This window comes from Ursus maritimus, unplaced genomic scaffold, assembly GCF_017311325.1.
Source record: "Ursus maritimus isolate PB19 unplaced genomic scaffold, ASM1731132v1 scaffold_21, whole genome shotgun sequence".
In the NCBI taxonomy this organism is placed as follows: domain Eukaryota; kingdom Metazoa; phylum Chordata; class Mammalia; order Carnivora; family Ursidae; genus Ursus; species Ursus maritimus.
The window spans coordinates 37,064,262-37,074,388 of NW_024424564.1; the positions used below are offsets into that span (position 1 = coordinate 37,064,262).

Below are 10,127 nucleotides of genomic sequence, written 5' to 3' on the forward strand. Positions count from 1 at the left end.
ATTTGTTTAAAAGGACACCAGAGTCATCTTTCATTTTGTCACTAGGAGCAAGCTGATATTTCAAATCACACAGATCTCCTTCTATTGCATTTTGGACTACATTAGAAATGGGAATAAGAAAAGTTCTCCCCCTGCCATATTTTACAATGGAACTGAGCTGAGTAACACAGAAGCCTCCTGACTATGGGCTCCAGATTACAGCCACCAAGGAAGAAAGTACAAGCCATTCATGATTTAGACCATAGGGGGCGTGCATTCTGAAGGAATGGAGCATGGCAGGTTGGCACCTCAGGGAGGTCTGCTCTTCTATTAATCATAGATCTTTTGGAGCTATCGATCCAGGAACGCAAAGAAGCTGCTAAACACTAAGCCCATCTTGCTCCCCTCAAGCTGATGCAGGTTACTGGAAACATTCCTCCATCTCCCCATCTCCCCAAAGAGAGAATGACCCCCAAAATCTGAGTGACATAACTGGTAACTCTAAAATGTACCTTGATTCAAAGCCAGGGCAGGGGCATAAATAACAATTCCAGTATACAGAATCTATGGGAAAAAAGAAACCAAATAAACAGTATGAATCATAAAATAAATTATCAATTTTTTCTATAAATTCAACAATGAATTAAAACAGTAGTTTCAATATACTTAATAAAATGTGTTTGTAACTTGAAAATGTTATTTAAATCTTTATTTAAGTTGATTCTCCGTTTCTGTTTGTGGTGTGGTCATAGGTTACAAAAATCTTTTATGACCAATTGTGTTAAAATTATGGACTTTTCACATGGTGCTTAGTGCAGATAGTCACTGATCCATCACCTCAAGTTCGAAATCAATTCTCCTCAATCTAAACAACTGAAAGAAAGAAAGAAAAAATAAATTTAAAAGGAGATGCCCTCTCATTCAAATGCTTTCAAACTATCATTAATCACTGCATAAGTAACTAGGAAACCAGTGAAAATTTTGGAAACTGGTTTTAAAAAGTTTGCACGCTCATTAATTAATTTGCACTGAAAAAATCCTGAAAGCCATCAAAAACCATATTCTATCTTTTCTATATATTATTTTTCACTCATACATCTAACAAATATTTATTAATCTGGGGTACAATAGTATGATAAAATGGTCTTTTTTCTCAGGACATCATTTTCTTTTTTTTTTAAGATCTCATACTCAGATACAAAATTTAATTTTCTTTGTAGTAAAAATAATTTTACAGATATGTATTTTTTATTTGATTTAAACTTCATGTAAATTTTTTTATAATAATTTTTTATTATGTTATGTTAATCACCATACAGTACATCCTTAGTTTCTAATGTAGTGTTCCAGGATTCATTATTTGCATATAACACCCAGTGCACCATGCAATATGTACCCTCCTTAGAACATCATTTTCACTGCATTTTATCTTTCAATTATATATATTGTATGTGACTTATTCTATAAAAATGTATTATGATTCTATGATTCTCTATGATTCTATGTTTACTCTATAAAAACATATTATGAAAAAAGCCAAATTATATAGTATTTGAATGTTTGATTATATTACATGGGTAGATCAATGGAAGTAAGTCCTTCAAGTGGGAGATGCTTTCCTCTTTTTTGCAAGAATGAACCAGATTTCCACAGTCATTATCCTGACCAAGCTGAAGATTTGAAAACATGGCTATGGACCATCGTCCTAACATTTGTTCCCCACTTTTCATTTCTGTAGGCGTTTCTAAAAATGATCCAGAAAGGGTCTGGACAGTAGGTAAATGCAAGCTACCAGGTTCAGTTCTCTCTACCAGACCCCAAAGGGTTCCTTCCTTTTACATTGGAAGTGTTAATGACCAATCTAAGTTATGCCATTTACAGAGAAAGAAAATGGAGTCACGTTAAGTAATTACGAAGGCACTCATGCTCTTGCAAATGCTTAGGTAGCTTGTGATTGGAGAAGTGAATTACAAATAGGGATGAGAATGAAAACTCCTTCCTGGACCTCCTTTATCAAACCCATCCCTAAAGCACTCAGCTGCTAAGAGGAAGATGAATATAAATGAAGTGTCAATAACCATGAAAAGCCTAACAAAAGGTAGAGCAAAGGAATGGAGAGTGACTTACTGTTTGAACAACGAAGAGGACTGTTCCACAGAGACGTACACATTTGTTAAATCGGAGCTCTAAATACTGTTCCCAAAAAAAGAAGAAATGATTAATACGTGAAAACTTCACACACTTAAAAAAAATCAGCTGCTTAAGAAGTAAAGGGGGTTGGAAATTTAAAGCCACTTCAGTCATCAAAAAGAATGAAATCTTGTCATTTGCAATGACATAGATGTAACTAGAGGGTATTATGCTAATTGAAATAAGTCAGTCAGAGAAAGACAAATACCATATGATTTCACTCATGTGGAATTTAAGAAACAAAATAGATGAACATAGGGGAAGGGAAGAAAAAAAAATAAGATAAAAACAGAAAGGGAGGCAAACCATAAGAGACTCTTAACTACAGGAAACAAATGGAGGGTTGCTGGAGGGGAGGTGGGTGGGGGATGGGTAACTAACTGGGTGATGGGCATTAAGAAGGGCACTTGAAGTAATGAGCACTAGGTGTTCTATACAGCTGATGAATCACTAAATTCTACCTCTGAAATTAATAGTACATTCACTATATATTAACTAAATTGATTTAAATTTTAAAAAAGAAATTTAAAGCAACTTCATAAGTGATTTGTATTCTGTATTCCTACGTTACTACTATTTTTCTTTACATATAGCAAAATTGACTCTTGCTTTAAAGTACAGTTCATTGCATTTTAACACATACAGCCCAGTTCCATCACCCTCAGCGAACTCTGTTATGTTGTTCATTTGTGGTCAAACTCTTTCCCAACCCCTAAATCTTGGCAATCACTGATCTGTTCTCCATCCCTAGTTTTGGCTTTTCCAGAATATCACCTAAATGGATTATATTCTGCATTTTTAAAATGAGCAAAGTACTGTTCTCCCCTTTCTCTTGGCATCTACTTCAGACATTTCCCTGATTCACATGGGAATCAGCCCTTTCCCACTGTAGGCAATTGTGATGGAATTGTCTATCAAGGTGCCCTGCCTCTTTTGACTCAGGGATGGTCACATGACCCAAGCTCAGCCAATCAGTTCCTCTCTCCAATGGGTATTTCGATCTCCGAGGTACAATATAAAGACAGAAAACGACTGAAACAAAGCAGACTGATCCTGACAGTGGCCTGAAGAGGCTTCCCTGGCTTCTGTCTTTCACAGCCTATTTGTTCAGCTTTTCACTCTTTTCTATGGGCTACCCCTATATCCTCCCAAATAAATTATTTTTTACTTAAATTGGCCTAAGTCAGTTTCTGTTCAGTGCCAACAACCCCATCAATTTTTCCTACTCTCCTTGGCATCTGCCGTATCTTAAAATATAGTTGGCTCATCTCCTGTATTCTATGTCATAATATACTATAAAGTTAGAACCATAGAATTTTAGAGCTGGAAGGAAGCTGGGGTCTTAAACATACTTTAACTTGAATATTATTACTCACGTTGAGAGAATTTTAAAGCTGAAAACAGTCTTCATACCAGAAAAAGAAGAGGAAGGAAAAACTGACATGAAGTAATAATCTGGGGAAACGACACCAGATATTTTTGCTCCATAATCACAGGTAACCGTTATAGAGTACCTGCTGTGTACACTGTCCTCCCAACAGCTCCCTGAGGCCATACTACCTGTTAGAGGGGAGGGCACCGGGGCTCAGGGAGAACATCAAAGTTGAAACCTAATAGCTGTCAGAGCCACAATGCAAGTCTAGGACCATTTAATGCCCAAATCTGGGCAGGGAACAACTACATTATTCCAAATAAATAAGTAAGCAAACTGACCATGGCTTTGAGTGAGTAGGTGACACTGACATATAGTAGGACCTTCCAAAACACCTGACAGGTAAAAAAATATGCAGCACAGTATAGTTTTTGGGAGGAGTTCCAGCCCTCAACCCAGTCCTACTTGTGACTGCACAAGCTTGGGGCCGTCACTGAAGATCTTTGGCTCCTCCTCTTGAAAATGAGGATCACAGTATTTTCTTTCCCCTCTTACATAGCAGGGGTTTGGAGACTACTGAATGATATGAATGGTTGGGGAAATACTATAAACTGTTATTCAAAACTAAAACATTAAGAAGTTGGTATCCAAATCCACAGATAAATATAATCCACAATTATAAGCATACATATATATTCACAAATAAACATATATAAATAATATATACACGAATAAATATAATCCACAAATATGTATATATACACACATATATATGTATATAGATACACACACAAACACACATATATTCTGGACAACTCAGTTCCAACACACAGATTACATGGACCCAGAAAGATCCCAAAAAAGTGGGGAATGAAACTGGATTCCTGCATTATACTTCTTGTTTGTGGGTCTGGAAGTGGCTAAACACCTATCAGGCCTACACTTTGAAGGCAGGGATAAACAGATAACAAAAATGCTTCTGAACAGCCAATTCTAGCTAAAGAAATGTAAGTAGGAAGAGATTTCATATTTCAGCAAGAATACCAGGTATCACTCAATGCTGGACTTCTCATTCTGTGTAGGTGGTTCCACCTCTCAGCATAAAACAAAAAATACTCACAAGACAGTGTTTGCTATGGCCAACTATCAGGGACAAAGCATGTTATCTCACTTCTCTGCCCCCAGTGCCCCCAGTCATGGACACCCCCAGCATGCCCACAACTCTAGGTGTTCTGTTCTACTTCTCTTGTTCTCTCTGCACTCTTTTAAGCCCTGCCTGGGGGTATAACAGACTTACCAGAGGCTTCAGAAGCAGCCAGTAGGCACCAATTCATAGCCTCCAGGCATGTGTCTACTTTGCCTGATACTCTCTTATGTAGCTTAACTTTGTCTGCAACATGAGGCTCTCATGGTACGTCCCTTATAAGGATTGAGTATTGAGTCAGATCATGTATGTGTGTAAAACATGCACCCCAGCGCCACGCATGTATTAAGCATTTGGTAAACGTTGACTTTTTGCCATTTTTAGCTGAAACCCTGCTAACAGCCTCCACCACGGGAAATGTGTGGGAAATCTGTTTCTGGTTGAGTTAATGTTGCTGCCCCCAAGGAGGCATGGGTCAGTGCTTATGAGAGGAGCATTCCTCTCTGGAGACTGAAGTCCTCTTGCCAGGTTCTTGAAACCCTTTCTGAGTTCTGGAGTTAACTACAGATCAGAGCTCAAGGACTCAAATTGCCTAAGGGCTCATACACCAGTGGTAATATACACCAATGGATCAGCCCGGTGTTCCTATATTAAAATGTTGGAATATTCCTCATATCTGCTAAGAAATTTGTCCTCTCACATCTCCCTCAAAAACAAGTACTCCCTTCACTCCCTACCACCATTCAACAGCTCTTTAAACTAAAGTTCTCCCTAAGTCCCAGTGTCCATTTTCTCTTTTGCATTTTTAAGGAAGACAAAAATGCAGATAAAGATTTCTCTACCATAAGAAAGTAACCATGCACCTACAATGATGAGGCCTCAATAAAGAAATCAACAGGGAGTGAGAGCAATGGCTGTAAAACCAGAGTTCCTGCACCACAGGGAATGTGAGCCCAGTGTCACCAGTCTTCTAGATTGTCGTTTTTGTTTTTTTTTTAAGATTTTATTTATTTATTTGACAGAGAGAGAGAGAGCACAAGCAAGCAGAGCAGCAGAGGGAGAGGGAGAAGCAGGCTCCCCCTGAGCAGGGAACCTGATGTGTGCTCTATCCCAGGACCCTGGGATCATGGCCTGAGCCGAAGGCAGATGCTTAACTGACTAGGTACACTCAGGCTTCTACATTTTCAAAAGCAGTTAGAATCTGGAATTTTTTTGACTTCTCAACAGCATAAATGCTAAATTAATTTTCTTTCAGAATACCATAGGGTAAAAAAAAAAAAAAAAAAAAGGCACCAAAAACAAGAGCTTGGCCTGGGACAGCAAGTTTGTTACCTTTGAGCAAAACAGAGAAATTCCATCCTGCTCACTTCTGGGATGATGACTGAACTCTTCCAAACACAATGACCGGAGTGACTGGAAGGCACTGTTGCCCCAGGGGTGCCTCACCCTAGATGGCGTCACTACAACCCCGTCAGTTTGTCACTGACACTTGTGCCATTGAGGCCCTATAGCCGGCACCAGTTGAACCAGCCTCACTAGGAAACCACCTCTCCAGTGGCTCTGGATTAAAGCAAAGAGTATCTAAGCTCAAGGACTGAGGAGGTTGCTGAGGATGAGTGTCAGCACCCTCTGGATCATGACCTGGGAGAGAGGAAACTTTGCCCAGTTTGTCCATGTTGCTTATGGGTGAGTGCCTGGGGAAGGGAGACCAGTGAGGGCACTGAACAGGCCCCTCACTCGCCTGAGCTTTAATCCACCCCCCAACCCCACACTCCCATTCAACAGCTCTTTAAACTAAACCAAACATTCCCCAGCTTTGCAAAGCCCTTTCCTGTAGACAGCTGAAGAAAACCTATAACCCGTGGAGCTGTGCAACAGGAAGGATGGTTTTCCTTAATCATCTTTCCACATACAGAGAAGGTAGGCCTGTTTAAGAACCTTGCAGCCAAATCTTCCTAGTGACCCCAAGACAACCACTTCTGCCACTACCACCACAAATACTTACGGTCAGAGTTTATCCAGCACTCACCCTGCTCCAAATACTATTCTAAATGCTACACTTGAATCTCATTTAATCCTCCCAACAACTGGATGAAGTTGTTGGTATCATTTTCATTTTGAGATGAAAAAATGGGCACGAAAGGTTAAATAAATCACCCAAGGTTACCCAGCTAGTAAATGGTAGAATCTGGTCTCAAATTCAGGTACTGAGACAAGAGTTACAGCACCTTAACCATTTGGGAATCTGCCTCTCCAGGGAATGTGTGTGTGTGGAGGGCGCCGAGGGGAGAGTGCATTAATTTTTCTCCAGCTATCCTGGAAAAGTGAATGGTGCCTGGGGACCTGGAACAAGGGGATTCCTTTCAAGGAGGGGGGCTGAGACTTGAACAACTTGCCCTCCCTCTGATAAAGAGTATTAAAATCTTTCCCCTTGACTCTGAATCAAAGATGTTAAAGCAGAAAGGGCCCTTGTGAGTACTAGTCCAAATCATTCCGTTTACTTTGGAAGCCTCTCTTTTTCACTGAGCTCCTGAGAGTAAGCCCCAAGATTCCTTCGCCTTCACTGGGCACCTCTCCTCCAAAAGGGAGGGCAGGGGAGGTGAGGGACCTAGACAGGGAGAGATTTGGATACGGTGGTGAGTCCGCCCCGAGGAAAATCCCTCCAAGATCCTGAAAAGCCCTGCCCCTTTTCCTCCCCAGCGCCCCCCGCTTTACCTCGTAGGTGCTGGTAATTCCCAATTTGTAGAACACGGGAAGGAAGACCTCCGCGCTGATGGCCACCACAAAGAAGTAGGTGATGGCAAAGATGCTGAATATGGCCCCAAAACGGTAGACCTCCGAGGGGGTGCCCAGGACAGTGACGGCCGACATGAAGCTAGCGGTGAGGGACAGCGCCACGGGCACGGCAGTCATTCTGCGGCCGCCCATCAAGAAGTCCTTGGAGGTCTGCTGGCCACCCCCCGCGAAGGCGTAGTAGATGCCGATGGCAGCCGAGATGAGCAGCATCCCGGCGAACACCACGTAGTCCCACACCACGAAGGTGCCGATGCCCCGCGGCGCGTCCATGGTCGCTCGGTCGCCCGGGCTCTGCGTACACACTGTGGCCCCGCGGCGCGCTGCCCGAGCCCGAGTTTTACCTCTGCGGCCTGGCGCGCTCTTCTTATTACCCGCGCTGCGGGCGCGGCGGGCGTGGCGCCCGCGGGGATTGGAGGCGTCCTCCAGGTATCCGTCCCCCCCACCCGCCCCAAGTGGCCCCGAGCTGCCCGGCGAAGGTGCGGAGGCCGGAAGTCGCCGTCAGCTCCTCTAACTGGGACTCCGGGGAGCTCCGGGCGCTACCCTCCGCCACGCTAAACCCTCATCTGGTGCGGGCTCGGGGTGGCCGGGATCGCGGAGCGCCGCGGACACCTGCGAGAAGTGGAGCCTCCAGCTGCGCCAGGCAGCCAGTCCACACGGAGCGATCGGCCTAAAGGTTACCAACTGGCACCTGAAGAGAGGCACCATTTAAATAAGCAGGTGAGCTACGGGGGGGGGGGGGTGTGGGTCGAAGGCTAATTGTCACGCCTATACTTTTAGCTTTCCAGTTGAACAGTCCAGGTCCTTACGAGAAGATACACCCAGAGTTTTTAGATTGCCTTATTTGATAAATGAATGGGAGATTCCGGTGACAGTGTGCAGTGAGCTGAGGTTATCAGTCCTGAGGCAGGTAAGCAATGACAAAGGAGAGGAAGAAATCTGTGCTATTGGTGCCTGCCTTTTCATTCAATCAACATTTCTGATGCCCAACAGTCCTCTCCTAAACGTGGCAGTTTCTAGAGTATTAATAATACCTACTATTTAAAGAGTCTTATCTATGTGACATAGAACATGCTTGGCACCTTATACATTAGTGTAATTCTTCCAATCACCCTTGAGGTAGGAATCATCTCCATTTTTCAAATGAGGGAACTGGCTTAGGAAGATGAAAACACTTGCCCAAGAGTGGCAATTAAGATTTTTATTCCAGGTCTGATCTCAGAATTTGTTCTTCGAATCACAATGCTATATTTTGTAGAGTTCAAATGTAGATAGATGTTAAATGTAGACATAAATATGTACACTTAAATGAAGACACTTGAAAGCATATTGAAAACAAGATCATTTCCAGTATCAGTCCTCAGGACATATTTTAAGTAGCTTGCCTTGGAATATTACTAACAATACACGAGTCACCCTTGTAAAGCAATGTGACTCCCAGGTTTTTCCTGTAAAATAGACCCTCCAGTCAAAAGTACCCTGGCATAGGTCTATTTTAGGCCATGTTTGTTCATTGTCATACATCTTTATAATTTACCAGGTGATCCTTGGTAAACAATCCACAGAATGCATTTAGCCCAACCCAGTATGTGAAAGAAGAAAGCTATCTCAGGTTTTATTTTTTTGTGACCTGGCGTTATTTGTATAACATTTTCAAAGGGAACTAAAGAAGGAAATAGAAGCTAAATCCAAGCAACTCAATCATTTAAACAAATATGTGGCTTGGAATTATGTCCCAACTGTGTAAAATTTACTATCTTTGCACTTATGACTCTCTTGGACAGAGACAGCATTTTCTCCTGTTCTCACTGCCTGGCACTCAAACTCANCAGGAAACAGTATCTCCTAATCCCATCTGCTTTACAACCAGCGGTACTCTCTCACCTACCTTAGTCCTCTTAGCATGTTTATACTCATTTGTTGGCCTTCATGGTGGTACAGTATTGCAGTTGTTTTGATCAAGCCTCTTCATACAGGAGGTCTTATGGGTTCCATGAATCCAAAAGCAGCAACTGGAAAGCCATTCTACATGCCTGCTTCATTTTCCTCTCTTTCTCCAGATGTGTTCTCTGCATTGCCACAGGTGCTTAGTCAAAAATGCCCTTAGTTCAGTGCACTGCAGAGACCCATTAGCACCTTTGAATTCTAATTCTAAATCTCTGGGAGAAGCTTTGGTCACAGGTCCCCAGACCTCTAATCCCATCATTCCTGGCCAGAAGGGCAGGGTTCTCACTGTGGGCTGAGCAGATTCACCCTGAGGGTAGGGAAGGAGGACTAGTTCTCCACCTAGGAGGATGATAAGCTCTGCAAGGTGTCTCCTCTATTAAATGTCTGTGCCATTTTATTATCTCCTGTGGGTGGAAGATAAGCTCCTGGGGAAAAGGGACTGTGCTTACCCATCTTTGTAAACCCCCAGAACCTAGCACTGTTTGTTGCCTAAAAAACATGCTAAACCTACATACTGACCCTACTTTACAATGCTTGTTGGCATCCAGAATTTTCCCCCAAATTTCTAAAAGTGAAATTTGGAAATCTGAGAGTGATCTTATTGGATCCTGAATCTAGATTTACTCATATGCTTACCTATGGGCTGTTTCCTCTTGTTTTTGAGAGGAAAAGCAAAGGAAAGTGTTACCAACATAATTCTCT

The 10,127-nt window shown here is 42.3% G+C and overlaps 1 protein-coding gene across 1 annotated transcript in view; it reads right to left on the reverse strand.

Annotated features, from left to right (window-relative positions):
- SLC5A8 (solute carrier family 5 member 8) overlaps positions 1 to 7,751 on the reverse strand; it is a 54,085-nt gene extending 46,334 nt beyond the window's left edge. Inside the window, exons 1-3 of the mRNA XM_040637371.1 lie at positions 7,401 to 7,751; positions 2,107 to 2,172; positions 492 to 543 (exon numbers count right to left, since the gene is read on the reverse strand). Of these exons, the coding sequence (XP_040493305.1) occupies positions 492 to 543; positions 2,107 to 2,172; positions 7,401 to 7,751 (469 nt within the window). The remainder of the gene's footprint in view (positions 1 to 491; positions 544 to 2,106; positions 2,173 to 7,400) is intronic.
- Between the last annotated feature and the right edge of the window lie 2,376 nt (positions 7,752 to 10,127).